We start from the raw sequence: 26,499 nt of genomic DNA, 5'->3' as shown, positions 1-26,499 counted from the left end.
TGTGAATCAGCACAGGCCTGGGCGGGACGGGAATGAAAGGGAGCCGCTCACACCCTCCCCCAGCAGCCGCATTGGTGGTTCAGTGGTAGAATTCTCGCCTGCCACGCGGGAGGCCCGGGTTCGATTCCCGGCCAATGCAACAGCAGAACTTTTTTTTCAAAGCGAGACTGATCCTGACATTTCAGGCTGCCCAAAAGCTTTGAAAGGGAAATATTGTGTTTTAAAAGCTTGAGTTTTACAGACCTTTGTTGAGAAAAGTTCAGTCCCCCAAGTCCCACAGATCTAGACATGGAGTCTCCTCATTCCGGAGACCGGGAGGTGAGGACACACCACTCACACGGCGTCCCTCCTTCTGGGAACCCTAGTGCTGTGGGACCAAGTTCCCACCTGGGACAAGCCTGATCAGCACTGAAGGCACCTCAGAGGCAGCCGCAGCACGGCCATCCCCACATGCCACATCTCAGATCCGACAGTCCCAAGAGTAGGTTTGGGGGCCCAGTCCTTGTCCCTGTGAGGGTCTCAGTGGGAGCGAAGGAGGAGGCAGGCCCAGCACCATGAAATGCAGTGACAGCAGGGCAACAGGGACAGTGGCCAGGGTGCTCATGAAGGGGGCATGCCAGAGGGGTGCTGAGGGGTATGTAGGAGTTCGTTCAGAAGCCAGGGTAAAAGCAGCCAGACCAAGGGAGAAGCAGGACCAGAGGCTCCAAAACCATCACAGAACCCGGTCATCGCCACCTTCTTAGCATGAAAATCTGGGGGTGGGGGGGTTCCCAACACATGTGCCTCCTATGGAGCTGACCAGGTCCTCACCCATAACTGGAACCACCCCAGGGAATCAAGCCCCGTGCCACGGTCACGGGCGTCTGAAGCTCCGACCTTCCCACTGCTCCCACCAGAACAGGGTCAGCTCAGGAACCTCAGGCCCCACCTGAGGGGAACAGAAACCCCCAGTCCTGTCAGAGGACTGGGAAGCCCCACTCCTGTGAGAGGAGTGGGGACCTCCTGTCCTATCAGAGGAGCGGGAACCCCCAGTCCCATCACCACGGGAGGCCGGGAACCACCGGTCCTGTCAGAGGCAGCCCCGCCCCTCCCCCACTCCGTGAAGGCAGGAAACAACCCCCAGGCCCAAGTGTCTCTGAGGTGGGCCAGTGCTCTGTGTCATGATCCTGTGGCAACTGTAAGAGGAGTTTGGTGCTGCGACCCCAAAGTCACCGTGGCCTCAGTCCCAGAAGCACAAGGACTTAATGCAGAACCCAGCAGCTTAGAGCAGAAAAGTGAACGGACTATGCGTTAATCCAGGCCATCATGTCTGCCCGGAGGGGAAAGGGTGTTGCTCCCTTCTGCCCTCCTCCCTCTGGAAAGAAAGATGGCGGTCGCATAGGAGCCTTGTGGACAGCAGGTATGAGCCAGGGGTGTGGGGGCGACTAAAACCTCATGGGAAGGGGGGCATTCCGGTTCATCCTTCACGCCCTACTGAGGTCACCAGTTGGCCCCCCCCCCCCCCCCCCCCCCCCCCCCCGCGAGCGGCTCTCCAGCACAGCCACGGCCCCAGAAGCACAAGGACTTAATGCAGAACCCAGTAGCTTGGAGCAGAAAAGTGAACGGACTATGCGTTAATCCAGACCATCATGTCTGCCCGGAGGGGAAAGGGTGTTGCCCCATTCGCCCTCTCCTCTCTGAAAAGAAAGATGGTGGCCGCATGGGAGCCTTGTGGACAGCAGGTATGAGCCGGGGGTGTGGGGGCGACTAAAACCTCATGGGAAGGGGGGCGTTTCGGTCTGCCCTTCACGCCCTACCGAGGTCACCAGTTGCCCCCCACGAGCGGCTCTCCAGCACGGCCACGACTCCAGAGCACAGAAACCAATTTCTTAATTATCTGATTTTCAGTAGAAATACTTCCAGGGTTAATAAGTAAAATAGCAGAAATCCAAAACCAACATTTAATTCTTGAACCTAGCTGTAGAAAGCAAATCATTTCACAATGCTTTTTCAGCATGTCTGATTTTGGGGGGGGGTAAACTCTAAATAATAGTGGTGAATCTTTTATTGAAACAATGAATCTAATCAAAGCAGATAGAGTGCTAACTAGAATTCATCTACCTCACAGGGACTGGGAGGGGTGGGGGGTGGGGTTTTATTGGGGTTCTTCATGGTAAAAAATAAGTATTGGTAAAGGGAAATGTGTTTGATATTTGCATGACTGAGACCTAAACCTGAAAGCTTTGTAACTTTTCCCACAGTAATTCAATAAATAAATAAATTAAAAAAAAAAAGTAGATAGAATGGAAGAAAAGAAAAAAAAAGTCACCGTGGCCTTTGGTCCCGCACCCTTGTGCCACATAGCAAGGGCCACCCAAGGGCCCAGCCACCAAGTGGCGGAGATTTCAGTGACTCTGGAGGAGATGGCTACAGGGGCTTATGGTGACAGACAACAACCTTCACTGTCTTTAGAAGATGAGAAGACGTGAGGATACATTCAACCCCCCCACCCTCACTGGGCCCCATGTGGGCTCACATGACCCTGCACATGCTGCCCCCCACACACTGGGCCCCACACAGACCACCCCCCCAACCCAACACATGCTCATTCAGCCCCGCACACGCCCACGGGGCTTGTACATGCCTGCCTGTCATAGAGCCTGGGGCTGGTTCCAGGCGGGGGTGGGGGGGTGAGGGGGGTGGGGGGGTGGGGGGAAGAGGGGAGGACAAAGCCCGTATCCTGTTCTGCCTGGGAACTCCCATGGACTTGGGCTGTGGCCTGCATATCCTGGAGGGACAAACACCCGGGGTCACCCGTGATGGCTGCGGAGCTGGGAGCGCCCCTGATTCCTGGTCCTTCCCTGCTCTCCCCCCTCTACCCCTGCCTCTTCCGCCCCTCCCCTCCTGCCACCAATGGGGAAAGCGCCACCTCAGCCTGAGGCCAGAGCCCTGAGGCAAGCCCGCGGCCACGAACCCTAAACAGACCCTGGACACACTTTGGGGAGAGCCAGTCTGATCAGCAGGCGTCATTGTGACCCCATGTGGTGCAAACACTAAACACCCACGTTACCAAGGAAATTGACACATGATCCAGAGTCATGTTAACCTGGTACAACTGCGGGGCTTCTGGGAAGTGCTGAAGGCCACGCGACACACCAGAGCGAGTCCTGAACACCCAGGAGTGCCTACAGGCGTTCTCCCTAAAGGAGGCCCCTCCAGGAACCCCCAGGGACCCCCCCTTTCTACAGGAGCCCCTTCCCCCAAGCCCCACTCTAGCCCCTGGTGACTCACTTTCTGTGTGAGAGCTGAGGCCCGGGCCTGTCTCGGGGATGACATCACACCGCACGTGGCCTGGGGCATGGTCCTTTTGGCACAGTGAGGAAATGAGGCCCCGAGAGAGCCCATTCCCACTTGCACCAAGGCTGTGGCGCTCCAGCCACAGAGAGAGTAACAGAGGCTGCAGGAGATGTGTGAGCACCAAGATGTGAGGAACCAACGAGCCATGTCCCGGCCGGGGACAGGGCAGACGGTGCCTGGGCCCCTCCAGATCGGCCCCACAACCTCCAATTCCCTGGAAGTCTGAGCTTCCTCCATGAAACTTCTCAACTTAGAAGACCCCGAGGTCCCAGCCAGGCCAGATCAGGCCCAGCCCCTGGTTCGGGGCGGCTGGCGAAGACCACCCGCACGGAGCCATCTGCTGAGGGTCCCGCTGCGCTTACAGAGCCGAGCAGGCTGCAGTCTCGGGCGTCCATGTCCACCCACAGCCTCTCAGAGACGAGTATTTCCTTCAGGGCAGCTACTCCCGAAGAGCCATGGCAAGAGATGGTACAGGCAAGATGCTCACCACACACACAGCTGCCGGGCTTGTTCCCACCCACGCACATTCCCCCAGTCCTGCCGGGAGTGACCCGAGTACAAAGCCAGGGAATGACCCAGCACCACTGGGTGTGGAGGGCCAAAAAAAAAAAAAAACCAAATCCAAACAAACAAACAAACAAACAAACAAAAAAAACAACCAAAGTATCCCCCCCCCCACAAAGAACCAGATCAAATGCAACAGCTGTGTCTTATCTGATCGGAGGGGCTGAACCCAGGGAGCTCAGACCACACACCCACTCCTATGCTCTGGAGTCCTTGGGGCATGTGCCGGGGGACCCCCATTTTCTGGATCTCGCACTCAAAGCTCAGGAGTGATTGAGATGGGGCATCACACCTGTTCCTGCTCACCATGGAGGGTTGCAGGGTTCTAGCACATCTGTCAGAGCACCCCCCAGACTGGGGACAAGTGCCCCTGCAGAGGGCGGCCCACCGAACCGGAAACGTCCATTCTGACCACTTCGCCGACATGCTAGAGACCAAAGACCAAGGCCCAAGGGCGCCCCTGGAGGCATCAGAACAGCACGTGGGGCTGCAGGGTCCGACCCGCACACATATTCACCTTCAGGTCCCACTCGAGACTGGGGAGGCTGGTTCACACCCAGTCCTGCTCAGGGGCTGTCCTGGCCTTGAGCTCAGGAGTGAGTCACGGCCATAACCAGGACTGTATGTGGCGCCAGGGTCTGAGCTGGGTTTGCAAGGCACGCGCCTGCCCTCTGGACCATCTCTCTGGTCCCTCTGTCCTAGCCCCTTTCTTTCACGGTGGGGGCCACATCCAGCAGTGCTCAGGGCTTACTCCTGGCTCTGTGCTCAGGGGTTCTCTTGGTGGGACTGGACCATAGGGGATGTAGGGGATTGAACCCGAGTCGGCTGTGCTTTCGCTCTGGCCCCTCTTTCTCATTGGGAGTTTTGGTCCCTCACAGCAACATCATGCCACCGGGGCTCTGGGCTGAGTGAGGGTTTCTGGAAAACCCAGAGTCAGTCAGCACGTGGTATTCAGCACGGCCATGCTGAGCCCCAGAGAAGGTCAAGATACACTTCCTTTCTGAAATATACATCCCCTTTTGGTGGGGAAACCCCTTTGCTGTGATTTCTAAGGAATCTTCCGAGACAGATGAACCCTCTCAGCTCTCACAGTTCGGGTTTCAGCTGCAGAATGTGGGAAGATTGACCTCCAGGATGTCTGCAGTGGGGTCACACCACCTGGTTCTTGGGGAGCCACACAGATGATGAGTACAGAGGAAGGGGCGCATACAATGGCCAACCAGGAAGCATCTCCTGCCTAGTCATCCCTCTTATGTGTGTCGCCTATCCCCCTAATTCATGACTGTTGAAACCTAGACCCAACTGTGAATGGACTTGGAGATTAGGCCTGTAAGGAAGATCATTATGGTTAAAGGAGTTCAGAGGGGCGCAGCCCTGAGCCAAGGGGTCAGCAGAGCTGTGGCAAGTTTCTCTAGCTCAGTGCAGGGGTGAGTGCTCTGAGCGGCTACAAACCCCCTTGCGGAGCAGCTCACCCCAGGCACTGCCCCTTCAAAATACCTCCCCAAGAGGGGTAGAAACCAGCTGAAGGGCCCTGCAAACTTTCAAATGCCACGGATCACCCAGGGGGCAGGTCAAAGTGCCCATTCACATGTGTGGGAAGTGACGTTTTTGTCCTAACAGGCTCCCATGACCCTGACGGCTGGCCTGGTCACAACTGGAGGAGCAAAGGCCTTGGGCACAATGTTCCTTCCCAGCCAAAGTGACTGATCCTTGACTCTGTCAGATGCTGCCAGGCGTTGTGCTGAGGATAAACACAAAGGCCCCTGCTCTCAGGGGGCCCACAGTTCTGCTAAGGTCAAGGGAATTCTGTGGATCACACAGACCAAGGACAGTGCTGACGGAATCCCTTTGGTGATCTCACCCTCAGGAGGAGCCCGCATGGGGGTGCTGGACACACGAATCTCAGACTGAGGAAACAGCGTTGGTGATGGCCAATGGCTTCAGGTTGGTAATGCCCAGGGATGTGGGGCCACCTGTCATGAGACTTGCAAACACAAGGGAGCAGCGGCGGAGCCAGGTGAAGCTGGGTCGAGAGCTGGCAGGCAGACGGTGGAGATAGTTCCTTTCTGACAGGCTGTGCCACACATCGTTGGAGCACACGCAAAACTGTTTTGTATGTAGAGGTCGTGGTTCAGTCCTCGCACTGCATGGTTTCCTGAGCACTACCAGGAATGACCGACCCATGAGCACAGACTCAGGAGTAGCCTCTGAGTGCTTCTAGGTGTGCCCCTACCTACCCAGATAATTCCAATGAAACCTTTGCCAACGCGATCTGATGTCAAAGCCAAAGGTGAGGGTCACCTCACTCAAATGCAAACTTCCTTTTGAAAATGGAAGAAAAACCTACGCCATCTAAGATGTGGGTTCTCAACTAGAGCTATCTGGTACCTTCCAGGACCATCTGGCAATGCCTTGAGACATTATTGATGAAGAGAACTAATGGGGTGCTGCAAACGCCTGTTGAGTAGAGACCAGGGGATCCTGGGAATACTATGCTGTTGGGGACAGTCCCCCCAAATGAGAACGGCCAGTCCCCTAATGCCAACAGAGCTCAGGTTAAGAAATGCTGGGTCAGGGAATCTGCCCAAGGCCAGAGAATCGTGTTGCTTCACAGACTAGGTCAGAGCCAACTAATATAGCACCTGCCACTGGTGATGGAAATGCCCTGAGGTCCGTGAGCCACACAGGGCAGCTGAGAGTCATAAGGAACGATCGAACACAAGAATAGACATGGCATGATGGAAACGGAATCAATGGTTGCTTATTTACTAATTTACAGGTAAATAGTCATCACACTGGACAATGCAGAGCTATGCCACACATTTACTGACTTCAAGACTGGCTGTCCACCCAGTTCCACTCCCCACTTCTTTCCAGTCTTCTGAAATCCCCCAACCATTTGGCTTAATCTATGAGAACTGGTTGGGGAAAAGGAAAAAAAAAAAAGGCGAATCATAGCAAATAACAAAACCCAGGCAAACACCTTGGGTTTTTTTTTTTTACACAGAGAAACAAAGTATCAGATCCTAGTTACACACACTATTAGGCTGTAGAAGCTAGAAAGGTCCAATTAATCCCACTTTCACTTGCCCCAAGGGGGACAGGATGGAGAAAGGGCAAAAGGGCAAGGCTCTGTGCCAAGAGATCTTGAGGTTTCAGATCTTGTTTTTCCACTGGGTCACCCAACAATCCCTTTCACATTAGGGAAGCTGGATATGGGATGATGTGGCTCGTTCCCATTAGCAATCCTCTCCCTCTCTATTTCTCATCGGAGGAAAGGCTCAGATTTACCGGGTTCGACGGAGACCATTGCGAGCTCGCACCACTTTACTAAAGCCCAACACCGTATGTTCATTCTCCCTGCAGCCCTTTGGGGCATCAGTTGGAAGAACTTAGCCCAAGTCACACAGCGGGTCAGGGGGCAAAACTGGTTCCCCAGACGTCATCTCCAAGGGTCCTCCTGCTCCCGAGCACTGCGCTACGGGGCCGAGCCTGGGAAGGCCGGGCAGGCGAGGGGGGGTCCCGTTCCCACGCGGCCCCCGGCGCGCGGCACCCCCCGCCCACTCCAGGGGCTTACTTTTCGATCTCCAGCGCGGCCACCTTCCGCTTCTCGTAGAGCTTGTCATTGAGGGCGCGCACGATGTTGGGCGTGAGCGGCGCGAAGTCCTTCTCGGGGTTCATGGTGGCAGCGCGCGGGGCGCTCCCCGGAGCCCCGCGACTCCTCAGCCCGCGGCGAAGCCGGGAGCGCCGGGGCCAGGGAGGTCGGCGGCTCGGCGCTGCCAGCGGCGCCGGCTCATGGACCACCACGTTCCCCGCCTGCCTGCTCCCTCCGCCCCCGCGCGCCGCCTCCGAACCCGGGCCCGGCCCCCCGCCCCCGCGCACCTGTCCCCGCCGCCTAACGGCTCGCGCACACACTCCCGCCCGGCGCCTGCGGTGCTCAAGGGGCAGCGGCCATGTTACTCCGATCATGTGACGCCGCCGCGGCTTCCGCCTTCCGCTGCGGGGGCCGGCCCCTCCAGCCACGCCCCCTCTAGCCACGCCCACACGCGGACCGCAGGCGGGTTGGCCACGCCTCGACCCCGCCCCCTAGAGGCCCCGCCCCCTCGCTCCTCCCGCCGATCCATCCTTGCCTAGACCCTGAGGCGGCTTAGACACGTGCCCTTTGGGGTGTGTATCCCTGCAGGTGGTCGCCTTGGCCCCTGGTAGGCTTCGGGAGGATGTCCGTGAGAATTCAGTGATGTTGGGATTCACTTAGTATAATTTATTCCCCACTTACCGATCCCACTGTTCACATTACTTAGTCATGGATTTGGCCTCTTCTGTTCCCCAAATTGGATTAACATCACATAATTAGATCTTTGCCACAGCCTAGCCTCTAGTACTATCCTTTAATATTGTTTTTCTCTAATCAGCTCTTAAAAAAACACTTACATTCTTCCGTTTGCCTTGCTATTGCCTAAACCATGGGTTTGAAGAATTACACATTTGTCTTAAGATGTGCAAATGGATCCTCAGTTGAAATCAGCGCTGGTTGGGCAGGAGAGATAGTAAGCCAGGGAAGGGGCTACTCCTCCTGTGAGTGCAAAGGGTACACACAGAGCTTCGAACAATAACCACCTTGGGAATGGGGCATCACCCACAGACCGGGATCTATGATGTCTGTGAGGGACTGTGCTGGTGTTATCTACGTCAGCCATGCCTCTTGGTGCACTTCCTGTGGGATCCCCTCCCTCTGTGTGAGGGAAACTCGTCAGCTCACAGGGTTGCTGCTCTTACAGTAGATGTTATATAGGAATGAAGATCCTGAATCAGTCGACCTTGAGACAAATAAAGGGAAGATTTCCCCAGGGGGTTGGAGAGGGAGGCCTTGAGAGGGCAGAAGAGTTTTGAGGCAGAGAGCTGGCCCCACTGGCCATGGGGGAGTCATAGGCCCAAAGAGTCATCTTGGTGAATTATCTAATTAAGGGCAAGAAACTGAGAGTGGTCTTCAGTGGGTCAGCAGTTGAGGGCATTAGTTGCTAAAATTCTGGGGACTTGAGTCATTTGGCTGCAACTTTGCCAATGAGCTATGGGAGCCCAGAGTAGAATTTTTCTTTCTTGCAAGGATGAGGATGCAGCTGACTGGTGCCTTGATGTTAGCCTCTTGAGACCCTAAACCAACAACTCAGTTCCAACCGTTTTATATACCAGACCAGGTATCATTCTAAGCTTCTAAGTTGGTGATGATTTGTGTGCCTACAAGGGCTAACCCCCAATTTAATTAGTCATAGAAGAACTGTCTAGAAAAATCCATGAGAATGTGCTTTCCTTTCTTGATAGGGTTTTCTTTTATTGCGGGGAGATGGGCACACCCAGCATGCTCAGGTGCTCAGGGGTTACTCCTGGCTCTGCATTCAGAAATTACTCCTGGGGTGGCTCAGGGGACCATATGGGATGCTGAGGATCAAACCCAGATTGGTTGCGTGCAAGGCAAGTGCCCTACTTGCTGTACTCTCTCTGGACCCATCTGGTGGGGCTTTCATTGCTGGCCGACCCTAGCTGGGCCACACAATCACTGGAGCACATGCAAAACAGTTTTGTGTGTAGAGGCCACGGTTCGGTCCTCTGCAATCCATGGTTCCCTGAGCACCGCCAGAAATGACCCATAGGCACAGAGTTGGGAGTAGCTTCTAAGCACTTCTAGGTGTGCCCCTACCCACCCAGATAATCCCAGTGAAACCTCTGCCAACACAATCTGATGAATGAAGGTGGATGCGCCGACAAGCTGAAAACTGGGGGCGACTTCGGCTCATCTCCAAAGATACATCGCATGACCATTTCTCCTCCTGCCCCGGTGCCACAGACAGCGGCTCTGCTCTGCTTTTCCTTCCAGAAACGCATCTCAGCAAGCCTCACTCACCACCCCCAGCCCGTGGAGCATTGCAGGGCTGAGTTTATAAATTGTAGTACTGTCCTCCCGTTGTTCACCGATTTGCTCGAGTGGGCACCAGTAACATCTCCATTGTGAGACTTGTTACTGTTTTTGGCATCTCAAATCTGTTATGGGTAGCTTGCCAGGCTTTGTCGTGTGGGTGGGATACTCTCGGTAGCTTGCTGGGCTCTCCAAGAGGGAGGGAGGAATCGAACCCGGGTCGGCTGCATGCAAGGCAGAGGCCTTACCCACTTTGCTATCATTCTAGGAAACAATTTTGTGGCCTCTGTGAGGCCAGAGAGAGCTGAGAACCAAGTGAAGAGAAGAGATGTGAAGTGAAGAGACGTACCCCATTACAAGTCATTTTGGAGGGACGTCAACCTGAGTGTAGGGACTGGGCTGCCACTCATCCCGGGGAGGGGACACTGTGCTTCTCTCTGCGGCTCCCTCTGGGCCTACGAGCATTTGAGCATTTGGGCTCTGGACTCAGTGGCTTGGGGGAGCTGCCCCCATCCGCACTTTGCAGGCTACAACAGGGGGGAGACGCAGCAGTCAGTGGGGGCGGGATTCTCTGGAAGTATGTGGCAGAGCATTGACACCCAAGAGTGTGTGGGGGGGGTGTCTGTGTGGCTCCCCGAGGAAGGAGGGGGTCCTTTGCATGTCCCGTGTGCTGCCTGCTGGTGTTGAGCCAACTCTCATCTCCAGTATTTTATTCTGGGGGGTTGTCACCTCTGATGTTGCTGGGGTACATGTGATACCAGGAACCCAATCCAGCTCCCCTACAAAGCATGTGCCCTTGACCTTTGAGCATCTCCCTGCTCTTCTCAGCTGTAAGGGCCACTTACGATGCTGGGTTTACGCGAAGGGGTGCTCCCCCATCCCATTCTCCCCTTTTTAAATCCCTCTCCAGCAGTGCTCAAAGGCCTGAGGCCAGTTCCAGAGGGAGAGGCTCAGCCTGGGTGCAGGTCTGAGGGATTCAGAGCCCGTGACACCAGGCTATTGGGGTCAGGCTGAGTCAGGTGTCTATGGAGGGTGGGTGCAACTTGGGTCCTGATGTCCAGCCTTCTGACCCTCCTCCAAGGGGCCCTTTGGAAGATGATGACCCGGTGATTCACTCGCCTCCCCTGATGGCAAGTGGGAGGTGGGAGAGACCCCTCAGAAAGGCCCAGCTCAGTGACCGGGCCAGCAGCAAAAGGTAGAGATGGGAGTTTAGCAGGTTGACGCTGTGGGTAGGGCCAAGGCACATGTCCCCTGGGGACATTAATGCAGCCACCAGGCAGGTGAACCAGCCCTGGGAAAGGCTTAGGAAGCCGCACACTCGGGGGCCTGCTGTCCTGATCACTCCCTGGAGGCAAGAGGCCTGCATGCCTATCAGGGCTGATCCCAGGAGGCCCCTGGCAGATGTGATTTCTCGAGTCTGCCCAAATTTTTAAGGCCGGGGTTAGAGAGAGGGCAGGGTTCAATTAAAGTGTTTGCCTTGCAGGCAGCCAATCCCAGTTCTGTTCCCGTTACTGCCTATGGTCCCCTGAGCACTGTGCTGGGAGTAATTCCAGAGCACAGCACCAGGAGTGTCCCACAGTACTGCTGAGTGTGATCAACCCCTCAAATACCCCACAAAAAAAATCAAACCGACGAAAACAGACCCTCTGGGATGGGCGTGGACTGTGGGTGGGCCAGTGCCACCTCCCGGGTGCTGCTGAGCTATCCAAGGCCTCTCAGCCCCGCTGGGGTTTAAGCTGCCATCGCTTTGGTCCTGAGCAGCTTCCTCTGCGGTGACCCCAGTGGACAATCTTGCAAACGGGAAACGCTTACTTTGGGGTTGGGGCGATAGCTCAAAGGTTAGGAGAGAGTACAAGCCTAGCAACAGGGCAGGGGTGTGTGTGGGGGGCTGCGTGCTGGCCCCACCCCCAGCTCTCCCACCTGTGACCCATATCCAGAGAAGGTTCATTTGGTGCCGGAGACGCAGAAAACGGGAAGGGCCCGTTAGGAAAGTGCCTCTCCCCGCTCTGGGGGTGGTCAGGCAATTGTGGCACCCCCCCGAGTTGCTGACCTGGTGTGTCCAGGGTCTGCTGTTGGCCCCGGACCCCTGGGAGCTCACTTCTTGGAGCTACATTGTCCCAGGTCTCTTCCCTCTCTGCCAGGGAGGGTAGGGGTGGGGGACGTGGAGGCAGGGAGAGTCTCGGTCATAGGGGTGTGTGGGCATGTGTGCAGATGCTAAGTCAGTCCGTGGGCCAGGGTGAGGGTGAGGGTATGGGCTGGGCTGTACACCCCCTCCTCTTGTGGAGTTTGCGTGGTGCCGCCCTTAAGCAGGAGGGGATGAAGAGGGGTGCTGGGGAGCCTCGATGTGGTGCTGGGGATGGAACCTGGCTTGGCCATGTGCCAGGCAGATGCCCTCCTGCTGGACTTTGGCTCTGACCCCTGCTGTTTGGGTTTTCTTAAAACAGTCCCGCCAGCCTCTCGGCCCATCTGGCGGAGGGGAAGGGTCTCTGGAGATGATTAGATAGAACGAGGTGGTTCTCAGCGAGGGGCTGGGGAGCAGGGTTGCCTGTGAGCGTCAGACTGTCTGGGGTTCAGAGGAGGGAGAGTGCTGGGTGGGTGCCCAGCTTCCTTACCGCCGTCTGGTGGTCTCTGGGAAAAGGGGGACTTAATCGGCTTCTTGTGTATGTGAGCAGAAATCCAACCTGGAGTCAGAACAGGGCCGTGTCTTGGGCCCTTCCAGCCCGTCCCCCCAACATCCCACCGGGACTATGTGATATGTGAGGGGGATCCCGTGTCACAGACAGACCGAGGACAGGAGCCTTGGTGCTGGGCCGGGAAGCTCAATGCAGAGCGCTGACGTGTTTGGTGGTTAACAAGTTTACTGGGAGGACACACGGCAGAGACGAGAGGTCCCCAGCAGGCAGGGCCTTGGGATGAGGTGCCCTACGGCGTGATGCCCTTCAGGTAGTACACCCACTGCACACCCGTCTCGTTGCTCTCGCTTGGGGGGCACGACACGATGAGCTTGGTGGTGATGGGGATCTTGTTGCCCGAGGGGTTGCCCTCGAACGAGATGGCGATGTTGTTGATCTTCTTTGGGCGCATGAACTCGACGGCGCGGATGGAGAAGGCGGGGTGCTCCACGGCGAAGGAGAAGGTCACAGGTTGGTAGAAGATGTTCTTGAAGGGGATGAGGATGTTGTAGCCCGCACGGATCAGGAAGGGGCCCTGGGGCTTGGGGGGCAGGGCAGTGCCGAAGAGGGGGATGATGTACTCGCCGCCCAAGAGCGAGGTCAGCTGCAGGAGGCCCTTGGTCTCCCCCAGGCGACTGGGCTCGAAGTAGACCTCCACGCTGACCTCCGTGCCCCCCTGGGCCCCCGGGGGAGCGATGATGACCTTCTCCACGTGGAAGTCTGGACAGTCAGTCTGCGAGGAGATGGGAGAATGGGTTCTGCCAGGCCCCCTGCCCCTGAGGACATGCTGGCTGGCCACCCAGACCCTCTGTTACCAGCCAGGTGGAGCGAGGAGGAGCCGGGTTCAAGATGCCCTTGGGAGACCCGGGGAGAGTGGATGCTGCTCCCCATCTTCCCATTTGCCCAATGGGGCAGATGTGCAATCCCTGAACCAAAATCCCATGGACGTCACAGGGAGCCACTTGCTTGGGGGGGGGGGTTGGGCCATACCAGGTGGTGCTCAGGGCTTACTCCTGGCTCTGTGCTCAGGGATCACTACTGGTGGTGCTTAGGGAACCATATTGGGTGTTGGGGATTGAACCTGGGTCGGTGGTGTGCCAGGGTAGTGTCCTACCCACTGTCCTCTCTCTCTGGTTTAGGAAACCATTTTTTTTCTTTTTTCTGGTTATACCCAGCAGCGCTCATGGGTTGGTACTGTTGCTCACAGTACCTTTCTTCGCATTCAGGAATTACTCCTGGTGGGCTCAGGGGACCACGTGGGATTATGGGATGCTGGGATGGAACCCGAGTTTAAGACAAGTGCCCTCCCCACCCCCCAGGGAGTCAGTCATTCTTGTCTGTGTGGACCGGAGCTTTGGCAGGTGCCGTGTTGGTCCAACCTACACTGTCAGCGAGGGCGGTGCGCACCTGCCTAGACCAGGGCCCTGAGCTCGCCTGTCCTGCTTGATAGTCTGGAGCCTGTGCAGGCTGCGAAGCCTCCACTCAGCCCTGCTTGGAGCATGTGTGGGGGAACCCGGCTCTGAATGTGCTCAGCGGCAGCTTTCGGGTTAGAGGGAGCGTTGGGCTCCCTGACATTCCGGCCCCGCATCCGGCCCATGTCCTGGCCCACAGCCCTGAAGCCTGGTCCTCACCCTGCAGTAGTGCATGGTGCTCACCTTGTAATAGTGCCCAGTGCTCACCCTGCAGTAGTGCCCGTGCTCACCCTGCACTAGTACCCAGTGCTCACCTTGCTGTAGTGTCCAGTGCTCACCCTGTAACAGTGCCCAGTGCTCACCCTGATTGCAGTGCCTGTGCTCACCCTGCAGTAGTGCCCAGTGCTCACCCTGCAATAGTACTCCGTCTTCTGCCGGGTATAGTTGATGAACTTGGCGAAGATGTTCTGGCTGCTGCCCAGGACGGCCTGGAAGTGGACAGGCTTCTCGGGCAAGGCGGGCAGGGCCTTTAGGCTGAGCTCATACAAGTAGTAGCCCAGTTCGCTACTGTGGAGTGTCAGCTTCCCGAAGGACTCGCCGACCTTCAGAGGCTGGAACTCGAAGGAGAGCACGCTCTAGAAGAGAAGCCCTGGCTTGTGGTGACTGGTGACACGTGACCACCTGCAGCCTGCAGCCCCAGCTCCTTCCTGGCTTTCCCAAGCTCAGATGTTTTTAGATCTGGGATCTTCGGAAATTGAAAACCGGTTACTGGCTCCTCTCAGGGGCTGCTCCGTCTCTGCTCTGAGTCCCTCACTGAAAAGCGTCCTGGCTCCCACCTTCATGGGGAGGGTGGGGTGGGGTGGTGGGCGTGCTTCTCCCCTTGGGCACCGCCAGCGAAAATTAAGAACTTAATGACGTCATCACAAAACCATGGGGACAGGTTAGAGGCAGGAAGAGGTGGTGGTTTAGCTGCCTCTGTGGACATTATGTGGCCGCTGAAAGGTGAGAGAGCCTGAAGCTCTGAAATCAACTCGGTGGCTGGTACCGTAAGGGGCGTAGAGGAGGTTCCAGAAACATACACAGTGTGTGGGAACAGTCTGCAGAGACTCATCCCGGTACGCAGAAAAGGGATAGCAGGGGTTACCTTAGAGCAGGGCACGGGGGCATGGGGGTCCTTCACTTTTCATTTCATACTCTGGAACTCAAAATTCTTCTTTTTTTTTTTTGACTTTTTAGGTCACACATGGCGATACACAGGGGTTACTCCTGGCTCTGCACTCAGGAATTACCCCTGGTGGTGCTCAGAGGACCATATGGGATGCTGGGAATCAAACCTGGGTCGGCCGCGTGCAAAGCAAATGCCCTACCCACTGTGCTATTGCTCCAGCCACTCTTCTTCTTTTTTTAAATCACAAGTAGGTATTGTTTTTTTAAAAAAAGTAACTTGTCTTCATTGCCAATAGATCAGAGGATATGATTAAAGCTGTAGATATTTCCCAAAATGGAGTATAAGCAGGTCAGGGGACATTGGTGGAGGGATGCTGACATGCTGGCATGGATTCCAACATCCTACACCTGAGATTCTACTGTCAACAGTATGGAAATCACGATGCCTAAATAAAATCTGAGCAAAAATTTAGGTGACTCTCCAGGGAAATATTTTGGTAAAATGAGCATATGCACATGCACGTGTGTGTGTGTGCGCGCACACACACACACACACACACCCCTCTAACATGAAATCAATCTTAAGATATGTAGCTCAGCGACAGTACAGCGGGTAGGGTGTTTGCTTTGCATGTGGCCGATCCAGATTCAATCTCAGGCATCCCATACGGTCCCCAAGTACTGCCAGGAGTAATTCCTGAGTGCAGATCCAGGAGTAACCCTTGAGCATTGCTGGGTGTGACCCAAAAAGAAAAAAAAAGAAAAAAAAAGATAAAGAAAACCCAGAGTCCTACAAGCATTAGAGGAACGCCACCAAGAGTTGAACATTTGACCTGAATGTAACTCCAGGAGCATCACCCTCTCCTTGCAAGCACCATGGGGCAATCTGTTTCCAGTTCTAAGTTTGGGGTAAACATACATTCGTCTACAGACTTCACATAACCCCAAGCAAAATCCCAACAGTTGTTTGTTGGAGGATCTTGACAAACCAGTTTAGAAACTTACAAAGAAATGCCAGGGACCAGGGTTAAGTGACAATCAGGGCTGAACACACAACTGAGCTGTCATGAGCGGGCATCAAACCTACCCTAAATCAGTGGAATGCAGACTGCCTGGGAAGGAGGCTGTCACTACACACTAGAACGGGAGTGTCCAGGCCTGGCTGGACACTTGATGAATTTTACAAAAGCCCCATCGAGCTGCAGGGGAAGATGGTCTTTATGGGAAGAGTCTGAGATGATTCGGTCACTTGGGAAAAATGCCAAGCATTCTCTCACTTCATGTCACACACCCAAGTTCCAGGTTTTGGGCATGATGGTAGTGGCTGCAGTTTGGAATCTGCCCCGGCACCCCACACCCTGGCCAAATGCACAGACTGGCTGGGTGAGTAGTGGCTAGAACCAGCCAAGTGAAGAGGAAAACCCAGTCCAGCCCCCAGGTATGTGTGGGCCCTGCAGAGTTCACACTCATGGCCCTCAAGATACATCCAGCACACAGGCGAATGTATTGGTGAGGTTACAGAAAACCAAGCGCTGAAAGACTGACATTTGGTCAAATGGGTTAAATGTGTTTCTCACCTTTGTTTCCAAAACAAAACCAAAATCAAAACCAACCCTTAAACTGGAGGATTTTTTGAAAACTGGACCATAGACATTGGGTGATAAGCAAGCTTCCACAAACTCTCAAGAACCAAAATACTAGGGAATATGTTCTCTGACCACAGAATTATTTAAAAATTCAGAGTGAGAAAAATCCAGATACTTGGAAACAAAGAAACACTTCTAAAAACCTACAATCAAGAAAAGAAGAGTTAATGATGATGAAAATTTGAGTAATTAAGAAAGGTGATGATGAAATCACTGCCCAGAGAACTGAGCTTGGTGGAGTTAAATCAGTACTTGAGATGTGTAATCTTAGGTGGATAACTTGGAAAATAAAGAATACCAGAAGTTTATGCTTTGTTTTAGCAATTAGATAAAGCACCAGTGATGCACAGGAAATAAAAGGAAGAGAATAATAAAGATAAAGTGAAGAGACTGAATCGAGCAACTCTGAAAAGCAGCCCTCTGAGAAGGGACCGGCAGCCTGAGCAGCTCTGGACTCTGGGCGCACTGCGCCTGCGCTTACTATTGATTTGAGAACAAACACACTATCAAAATCGCCAGGTACTCATCACAGGGTGTAAATCACGGGCAGTTGATCCTCTCAGGAAGAACATTCCAGGCCTCAGTGATTTCAAGGAAGACAAAATTTCAGTCTTGTTTTTTGAGGCAGAGGGGGGTACCCTGGCACTGCTGAGGGCTTATTCCTGGCTCTGTGCTCAGGGATCACTCCTGGAGACTCTCAGGGGACCATCTGCAGTGATGGGGATCGAACCCACGCTGGCCATGTACAAGGCGAGCACCCTACTGCTCTACTATCCCTTTGCCCCGCAATTTCAGTCTCCTCAAGACTCTTTCACAGAATCCAGAGTGAGATGAGACCTTCAACTCCTTTTCTACGGCTTGCTAAACTGATGCCTGGATTGGAGTAAGGGCAAGGAAGCCCATGGTCCATCCTTGTGTCCGAACACAGATGCGAACCTCCAGCTACCGCCCAGCTGAAACCCCGCTGCGTGTAGAGAGCAGAGAAGATCACAGGTGCTCTCAGGAGAGTATTGACAAGGAAACAAAAATCTGGTGGTGGTTGGGGTCCTGAACTCTCATTGATGGTTGTTAATTGTTAACTGTTTGGCAACGATAGATGGGCAGCCCCATGTCTTGGGTTTTCTGTTTGTGTATTCAGAGGAACACTGAATAGTAAGATCCATGATAGGTTTGCCACAACAGCTGAACATGGAACAAGGCACAAATGGTCTTGCCAGGATATCTAAAGTGTGGTCAGGGTACAGTGGGATTTCCCACAGCAGCAGGGCCCTCAGCTTCCTGTGGCACGGTTCATGGTCCCTGCCTGCCAAGACTGAGCCAAGAAACACAGCAGCGAGCACTGTAAGGACAGTAGCCTCTTCTGCATGCAGTTTCAGGGGCAGCAGACCCAAGTTCTATGGCTGAAAAGCAAGAAGCGTGGTCATGTGTTGTCAAAATAAGAATAGTGGTCATTAGTTTTCATTTTTGGGCCATATCCGGTGGTGCTCAGGGATCACTCCTGGTGATGCTTGGAGGATCACAGGCCAGGTTAGGGATTGAACTAGAGTCGGCAGCCTGGAAAGCAAGCGCCTAACCCCCCTTTATATTCCTAGAAAGAAGTAACTTTTAGTGGTGAGGGTGATGGGACTGGAGACAGGTTTCTAGGGTGATGTTAGTTTTTATTTTATTTTTTGGTGTGGGTATGGGGTTGTGCAGATATTTGCTTTCTATTTGCTTAAGCAAAACCAATATTTGTACTGGTATTTTAGTATACACTCATTTTCCGTAGGGGTTTTATAATTTCCTATAGAAAAAACTCAGACAAAAAGGGTCCAAAGAACAGAACCAACTGCAGGGGTCAGGGAGACAGTGCACTGTGCATGTGCCAGGAGGGCTGGGCTCCAGCCCAGGCACTCCACGGTACCCTGAGCTGTGGTCAGGAGCAGCCCCCAAGGCCAGCTGGATGTGGACCCCACAAACAAGGGAAATAACAAAGAATGAAAGAGAACGAAAGAGCTGGCAGGTTCTGAAGGTGGAGGGAGACTGAAGAGAGCAGAGGGGACAGGTCAGGAGCTGCAGGTGGAGACGAGAAGGAGATTGTGCTGGACTTGGACTGTGAGAGTTTGGAGCAATAAACTGGGGAGTGGAACATTTGCCCCTGTCCACTTGGGGCGTGTCTGAGCACAGGGTGGCGGGCGCCTGTGCGTGTCCGAGGGCACTGGCCTACCTGCCTGGCTTCCTTGTCGCCACATATATTTGACTTTCACATCGGAGAGAAATGAGCAAACTCTTTCAAAGCCAACACGAGTGGACCCCCAGCTCAGCGTCAGCGCAAGGAGACGGGGCGACCCTCGCCGGGCCCGTACCTCGGAGTTGCCAGGGATGGTGAACTGGGAGGGTAGGCTCACGTCGGGCAGCCTGCAGTCCACAGAGAAGGTCACTGCGTAGGGCAGAGGGTTCTCCAGCTTGATGGAGGCTGAGGTGCTCTGGCGGACCAGGCTCACCATCTCGATGGTCTTGATGACACCCGATGGGATGGCCTTGAAGCTTATTGTATAGAATAAGTACTCAGAGGTCTGCTCATTCCGGAAGATCACCTGGGGGACAGGCCATCACAGGGGGCTCGCTGGGGTCCTCTAGCCTGGCCCAGGGGTCTGAACCAAGAGAGAGGGACCACCCCTTCCCCACCACGTGTCTGAATGCCATCCTCCTACATTAGTTTGGATCAATGTATAAGAATTTGGGGTAGCACTGTAGCGTTGTTTTCCCATCGTTCATCAATTTGCTCGAGCGGGTACCAGTAACGAGTCCATTGTGAGACTTGCTGTTACTGTTTTTGGCATATCGAAAATGCCACGGGTAGCTTGCCAGGCTTTGCTGTACAGGCAGCATACTCTTGGTAGCTTGCCAGGCTCTCTGAGAGGGTTGGAGGAATCGAACCTGGGTTGGTTGCATGTAAGGCAAACACCTTACCTGCTGTGCTATCGCTCCAGCATTTGGGGTATATTTTATTTTCCCTACTGTCTTCTTAGCTATATTTATTTATTTATGCTATTTAGGTGATACACGGTGATGCTCAGGGGTTACTCATGGCTCTGCACTCAGAATTACTCCTGGTGGTGCATGGGGGACCAACTGCTCTACTGTATCTCCAGCCCCTATTCTTTTAATTCTTTGTTTTTGTTTCTGGGCCATACCTGGTGGTGCTCAGGGCTTACTCTGGCTCTGCACTCAGGGATCACTCATGGTGGCTTGGGGAAGTGTGTGTTAGGTGTATGAGCATAAGGGATGCTGTGTATTGAACCTGGGTTGGCTGCATACAAGACAATCACCCTACCTGCTGTGCTATCGCTCTGGCCCCAGTCGTGCAATTATTTGAGTGCTGTCCCTCTCCCTTCACTAGACTGTGTACTCCTTGAGAACTGACCCTAGTTGTGGATGCTGAGGTGTGATGGTATTGAGCAGTTTTGTGGCCTATTTGCTCACAGGGATTTCCTGAGCAAATGAGTGAATCAGAAGAGAAGCTCGGGATGAATAACCCCGTTTGCATGCCAGCTGGGTCCTGGATGGACACTCTCAGCTGTGCGTGGTGCATGTTCAGTTCAAGACATGCATATCAGAGAATGGATCTTTGATTGGCACAGTGGCCCAGTGCCGGCCAGTCCAGTGTGACCTGCCACATTAAGGGCTTTCAGCATAGTGCTGCCTTGAAGCCTTGGCTGGCCCTGCAGGTCAGTCTCATCTGCAAAGGGCTGGCATCCCTGAACGGTCACTCAGTGGTCAGTCCACTAGGACTAGGAGAAACTGGCTATCGAAGGATGTCTCCATCCCCTAAGAACAGGCAGTCAGCCTCCCAGCCAGACCACCATGGTTTCAGGTCACCTTTGCGGAGTACAGGCCTTCCTTGTAGGAGTAGAAGTTCAGCTTGTAGTCCTTCTTAGCCCCAGCCTGCACATCAATGTAGTCAAGGCCCTTGAGGGTGACACTGAGGTCGGCCTTCTCTGGTTTCAGCATTTCTACAATCACCCGGAATCTGTGGAAGCACATGGAGAGGGGATGGATCAAACGGGAGGCCGGGAAGGAAGGCAAAGGCTCTCTGTTCCCAGATGCAACAGGCACATTTCTCGGGGATTGACAAGTTCTCAGCATACACTTCACTGAGTGCAGTGGCCAGCCAAGCCTGCGCATGTCATCAAACTGTCTCTCACTGATGCTCCCCTGCCCCCCAATTCCCCTCAAGGCGCTGATGGGGTGTGTATGTGTGTGTGTGTGTGTGTGTGCACGCGTGTGTGTGCATGTGCACCCGTGCGTGTGTGTGTGTCCTCCTTCCACTGTTCCCGCCCCTCACCTCTGAGGCTTGTTGAGCCAGTTGCTGACGGACAGGAGCTCGGTGTAGGGCGTCTTGCAGGGCACCTCGCGGTAGATATTGGCCACAGCCTTGGGCTGCTCGGAGGTCCCATGCAGCGTGTAGAGCCAACCAGTGCCATCCGGGAGCGGGAAGAAGAGGCTGCCCTGAAGAGAAGCAGCAGTGGGCTCACAGGCCCTTCCTGAGGAGCTGCACCCACCATCTGGAGGTGCCGTGGGGCCAACACAGGTACTGCAGAGCAGCAGGTGCGAGAGAGCCCAGGAAACCGGGCGGAGTTACCAAAATGTCTGTGCGCGCATGTGTGACTTTGTGTGTGCATGAGTGTGAGTGCATGCAAGTGTGTATGAGTGTCTGTATGAGTGTGTGCATGAGTATTTGAGTGTGTATGTGTGTGCTAGTGTATGAGTGATGTGAGTGTACATGTGTGTTAGAGTGTGCATGAGTGTGTATGTGAGTGTATGTGCAAGTGTGTGAGAGCAAATGTGTAAGTGTGTGACGTGTGTATGTATGTATGTATATGAGCATGTATATGAGTGTGCGTATGTGCATGAGTGTGTGTTAGGTAGTATGAGTATGTATGAAGTACATGTGTGTAAGTGTGTGTACGAGCATGTGAAATGTGCAAGCGTATAAGTATGTTAGCATGTGTGTGAGTGTATGTGTTTATGTGTGTGTATGAGCATGAGAGTGTGTGAATGTTTGTGATGATCATGTGAGGTGTGTGTGTATGATGTATGTATGCGAGAGTGTGTGCGTGAGCATTAGTGTATGTGCCAACGGTGTGTATGCACAAGTATGTGTTTGTGAATGAGTGTGGGAGCTTGTGAGGGGTGTGTGTGTGTATGTACGAACATGAGTGTATGAGCTTGTGAGAGGTGTGTGTGTGTATGAACAGAAGTGTGGGAGCTTGTGAGGGGTGTGTGTGTATGTGTGTGTGTGTGTGTGTGTGTGTGTGTGTGTGTATGAACATGAGTGTATGAGCCTGTGATGGGTGTGTACATCTGAACCAGGAGCCTCCCGCGGGCATTACAGAAGTTCCTCATGCCTGAGAACCCCATGTGACAGGCTGACATTCGGCAAGCAGGGAGGCTGTCATAGCCCTGTCAGCATGGCACTCAGGAAGACCACCGGGAGGCCGAATTAAGTGAAAAGGCTGTGAGCAGCAGATAAACAGGCAGGCAGGAGCAGGCCTGGGCAGTGGAGGCAGAAGAGGTTTGGGAGAGGAGAGGGAACTGAACATTGGCTGGGGAAGTGGACGGAAGATTGGGGTCTCTCTGCCTTTTTTGGGTTTTATTACAGGCATAGCGATGTTCTTAGTGCAGTTCAGCTATGCATGAGCAGCTGCTTCATCCGGGTTCTGTTTCAGAACTGAGTGCCTGGATGGGGCAGCTTGGATGGGCTATGGTTGTGATTCTGTTGTTCTGTTGTTCCTGTGTGTGTGTGTGTGTGTGTGTGTGTGTGTGTGTGTTGGGGGGTCTCCTCTGTTTCAGTATTGTTTGTACTCCCGCCTGCCCCCCACTCTGTCTCCTGATTTCTGCCCTGTGCTTCTGTCCTTGGAGCACTCTGGAAATGTGCAGGGCGGTGGGGGGTGGGCACCTGGTCTTACCTGATGTTTGCGGTTCTCCACGTTCATGGTGCGGGGCTTGTAGGTAATCTCATAGGGCTTATTTTGTTGATGTGGCTCCAGGGTGATGAACTCGGGCCCCTCCCAGTGCTCGCCTTCAAAGATGGGGTGCAGGTTCCAGGTTTTGTTGGTCCGGTTGGAAAGCAGAATGGTCTGTGTGTGCTTGGAGCGTACCTGGCAGGTGAAATTCACCACCTGCAAGAAAATGACAGTGCCCAAGGGTCAGGGTAGGGGAAAGGCTCAGGTTGGAGGCAGAGGCAAGTTCTGGTGTGGTGCACACAGCAATTTGTCTGCAGCTGCCGATGCTGTGTGTGTGTGTGTGTGTGTGTGTGTGTGTGTGTGTGTGTGTGTGTGTGTTGGGGGGGTGTTGAGTCACACCTGGCAGAGCACAGAGGTAATTCCTGGCTCTGCACTCAGCAGTAACCCCTGGTGGTGATCAGGGCTCTGTCTAGTGTCTGGGATTAAACGGGGGTTGGCAAATGTCTGACCACCTGTATCATCTCTCGGTACCAGTCTAGCGTAAATTTTAAAGGCCAAGAAACTGGGTGAGACCCTCAAGTGGTTAACTGCATTTTGAGAAAAGAAGGAAGCCAAAGACTAATTCCTGACTGGCACACTCCATAATAAAGCCCTGGAAGAGGTGATGTAAAGCAGCAGTACATGACCAGGAAGGACAGCCTCCCAGTAACCGCGTGATGGAAGTGAATGGAGGGGGAGGGCTTGCTAAGGTGTCAGACACTACTGAAAGATCAAATAAGATGAGGTGCTGTGTGTGGGGTTTGTGTGTGTGTGTGTGTGTGTGTGTGTGTGTGTGTGTGTGTGTAGGGAGGGAGCTGCCATTGGATTTAATAACATGGATAGTGTGATATCAGTAAGAAAAGAGTTAAACAGACTGACTGAAATAAGAGTTTGGCAATAGATATATGTATGAGCTATTGTTTTTTTTTTTCTTCTTGGGTGATAGCTCAGCGAGTAGGGCATTTGCCTTGCACGCGGCCAGTCTGGGTTCGATTCCTCTGCCCTTCTCAGAGAGCATGGCAAGCTACCAAAAGTATCTCGCCTGCACGGCAAAGCCTGGAAAACTACCCACGTTGTATTCAATATGCCAAAAACAATTAACAACAAGTCTCACAATTTGTTGTGAGATGTTACTGGTGTTTGCTCGAGCAAATCGATGAACAATGGGAGGACAGTGCTACAGTGCTAAAGTGCTTTTTGGAGTCACACCTGGCAATGTACAGGGGTTACTCCTGGCTCATGCATTCAGGAATCACTCGTGGTGGTGCCTGGGGGACCATATGGGATTCTGGGAATCGAACCCGGGTCGGCCGTGTGCAAGGCCAACGCCCTACCTGCTGTGCTATCCACTCCAGCCCTGCTATTGGTTTCTTAAAGGAAAGCGCAAAGGCAATTCAGTGGAGAGATGATCATTTTTTTCAACAAATGGTGCTGAAACTATTGGATCTCCATACAAAAATCTAATCAATTTTGGTTCATAACTTTCACTACAAAGAATAACTCTAAACAGGTCAAAGATCTAAATTCAAACTTGTGCCTTTAACGTAAACAGAAGATTTCAACTGACCCTTCAATAAAGAAGATACACAGATGGTAAATAAGTACCTGAAAAGACACTCTGCATCATTAGGCATTAAATGAAAACCACAATAGATATAACTATTATGTATTAGAATGGCTGAAATTAAAACAAACCAAAACAACCTACCATATCAAGTGTTGGTGAGCATGAATGTTAGATATTGCTGGTGGAAAAGTGAAATGACACAAGTTTGGGAAAATGTTAAATTCTTAAAAAGGTAAGCTGGGCTGAGGATGTGAATGGTAGAGCACATGTCTTTCTTTTTCTCTTCATTTTTTTTTTTTTTTTAGATTTTGGACCACACCTGGCAGTGCTCTGCCCTCAGGGATCACTCCTGCTGGGCTCAGGGGACCATATTTGGTGCCGGAGATGGAATCTGGTCCTGCCACTTGCAAACACCCTACCCTGCTGTATTATTGCTTTGTCCCCAAGCACGTGCCTTCCATATGTGAGCACCTGGGTATGATCCCTGGCATTGCGGCAGCAATAACAATCTCGTCAGAAAGGTAAACATATCTACCCTACAATCCAGCCATTCCACTCCTAGGTATTTACTCAAGACAATGAAAACATGTTCTTGCTAAAACATATCAATCATGCTCAGGGCAAAATGTCTGATTCTATTTGCATCACTTTTATTTTTTTAAATTTTGGGCCATACCAGCTGTCAGGGATCACTCCTGTTGGTGGTCGGGGACCATATGGGGTGCTGGGGATCAAATTCTAGTCATTTTTTAAGCAAAACAAGTGCCTTAACCCCTGTACTATTTTCCTAGTCCTTGTGTCACATCTGAACAGAAATCAAAGTCACAAAATCAAGAGGAAGAACAACAGGCGTCATTTTGTCATAAAGCAATGTTGTTGGAAAAACAACCAACACACCATTGTTAGGGCTCTGGGGACAGGGACTAAACCAGAGAGGAAGAGGAAGGAATTCATACTTCTTACACTGCTCAGAGCCAAAGAGATGAATGCTACCTTGGCTGAGAAGCTAATGCTCAAGCTGGTTGCTGGAGAGAGAGGAGGAATAAATGAAATGAGAAGGGAAAGTGACTATTCCTTCAGTGAGGATAGTATGAGCAAAGGCCCTGTGGCAGAAAGAAGCAGGTCTATATAGTCCAGGTGGCTCTGAGGTAAGGACTGAACAGAGTCACTTGTTTATAAAAGGTCCAGTAGAGGCCACTGTGGGGGCCTTGTTCCGTTCTACAGCAGCACCCACTGACCTCTTTGGCTGCAGGTAGTCCCACACAGATTCCAGACAGGGTCAGGCTCAGAGGACTGGAGCCCTGGATGTAGCAGAGCAGCTGTTTGCAGAGACTCTCCTTGCCCACTTCAGTGGGGCGGTAGGTCACTTCCAGAGAGACGTCTGTACCTGCGGTGATGTAGCCTTCTTCCGGGCTGATGGAGAAGTGGGGCTCAAATCTCTTGACATCCCATCTAAACCTTTTCCAAGACAAAAGAAAAGCAGGAAGCTGGTCTATTAACAGTGTGTGTGTGTGTGTGTGTGTTCACCCACGCGCACACACACACACACACACACACGGGAGGGGATGGGAAGGGGTCCACACTGCCGAGAACAGGAGACCATCTGCACTTTCAGCAGGGAGCTTCATCTGCTGTGCATTCCCTGGACCCAGTGAGGAGAAGATCTAGAGGCAACAGAGATGGGTGGGACCAAGGGCCAACGTCACTCCTGGGTAAGCTGAGTCAGCTCCTGCTGTGGGCAGTGCAGTGTGACAGGCCTGTGGGGATGCTTAGGCGGCTGGGCAAAGTGGCTTGGCTTGTGAAACCAAAGGGAACCTGGGCCCAGGGCACTGGCCAGGGAGTGCTTGGGGGCAGGGGCACCGCTGCCCACCTGGCGCCCAGGTCTCCGGTGTTCTGCAGGAGGATGCGCCGCGAGGCCTGGGTCTGATACACGACGGGCCCGAAAGAAAGATGGTCCTGGTCCAGGGAAATCTCCAGGGCCTGGCAGCAGCCGCTGAGCAGGAAGAGGGGGCGCAGGAGCCCCAGGCACTCCATGAACACCTCCTCAGAGAAGGGGGGGATGCGCTTCTTTGGGGCGAAGGTGACTTCCAGCTTCCCCACTTCTTTGGGCTTCAGGGTGATGTTGCGGAAGGGGTCCAGGGTTATGACCTGGGCAAAGAAAAACAAGGACAAGCAGCTTCTGAGGATGGGGGCCTGGGGCGTTGGGGCAGATCTTCCGTGGGATCTCTCTCATGTTA

At 53.4% G+C, this 26,499-nt stretch overlaps 2 protein-coding genes and 1 non-coding gene across 3 annotated transcripts in view; 1 reads left to right on the top strand and 2 right to left on the bottom strand.

Annotated features, from left to right (window-relative positions):
- VAC14 (VAC14 component of PIKFYVE complex) overlaps window positions 1–7,863 on the bottom strand; it is a 50,307-nt gene extending 42,444 nt beyond the window's left edge. The window contains exon 1 of the mRNA XM_056137046.1: window positions 7,478–7,863. Within this exon, the coding sequence (XP_055993021.1) occupies window positions 7,478–7,581 (104 nt within the window). The 5' untranslated portion in view covers window positions 7,582–7,863. The remainder of the gene's footprint in view (window positions 1–7,477) is intronic.
- Window positions 69–139, top strand: TRNAG-GCC (transfer RNA glycine (anticodon GCC)). Its single transcript has one exon. It is a non-coding gene; the product is annotated as a tRNA-Gly (tRNA).
- A 4,856-nt stretch (window positions 7,864–12,719) lies between the features above and the next one.
- HYDIN (HYDIN axonemal central pair apparatus protein) overlaps window positions 12,720–26,499 on the bottom strand; it is a 281,658-nt gene continuing 267,878 nt past the window's right edge. The window contains exons 79-86 of the mRNA XM_056137053.1: window positions 26,133–26,410; window positions 25,501–25,720; window positions 22,660–22,872; window positions 21,036–21,199; window positions 20,570–20,720; window positions 19,054–19,284; window positions 14,306–14,530; window positions 12,720–13,216 (exon numbers count right to left, since the gene is read on the bottom strand). Of these exons, the coding sequence (XP_055993028.1) occupies window positions 12,734–13,216; window positions 14,306–14,530; window positions 19,054–19,284; window positions 20,570–20,720; window positions 21,036–21,199; window positions 22,660–22,872; window positions 25,501–25,720; window positions 26,133–26,410 (1,965 nt within the window). The 3' untranslated portion in view covers window positions 12,720–12,733. The remainder of the gene's footprint in view (window positions 13,217–14,305; window positions 14,531–19,053; window positions 19,285–20,569; window positions 20,721–21,035; window positions 21,200–22,659; window positions 22,873–25,500; window positions 25,721–26,132; window positions 26,411–26,499) is intronic.

This window comes from Sorex fumeus, unplaced genomic scaffold (genome assembly GCF_029834395.1).
Source record: "Sorex fumeus unplaced genomic scaffold, SorFum_2.1 ptg000122l, whole genome shotgun sequence".
NCBI classification, from domain to species: domain Eukaryota; kingdom Metazoa; phylum Chordata; class Mammalia; order Eulipotyphla; family Soricidae; genus Sorex; species Sorex fumeus.
This window is presented reverse-complemented; position numbering and strand designations above follow the sequence as displayed.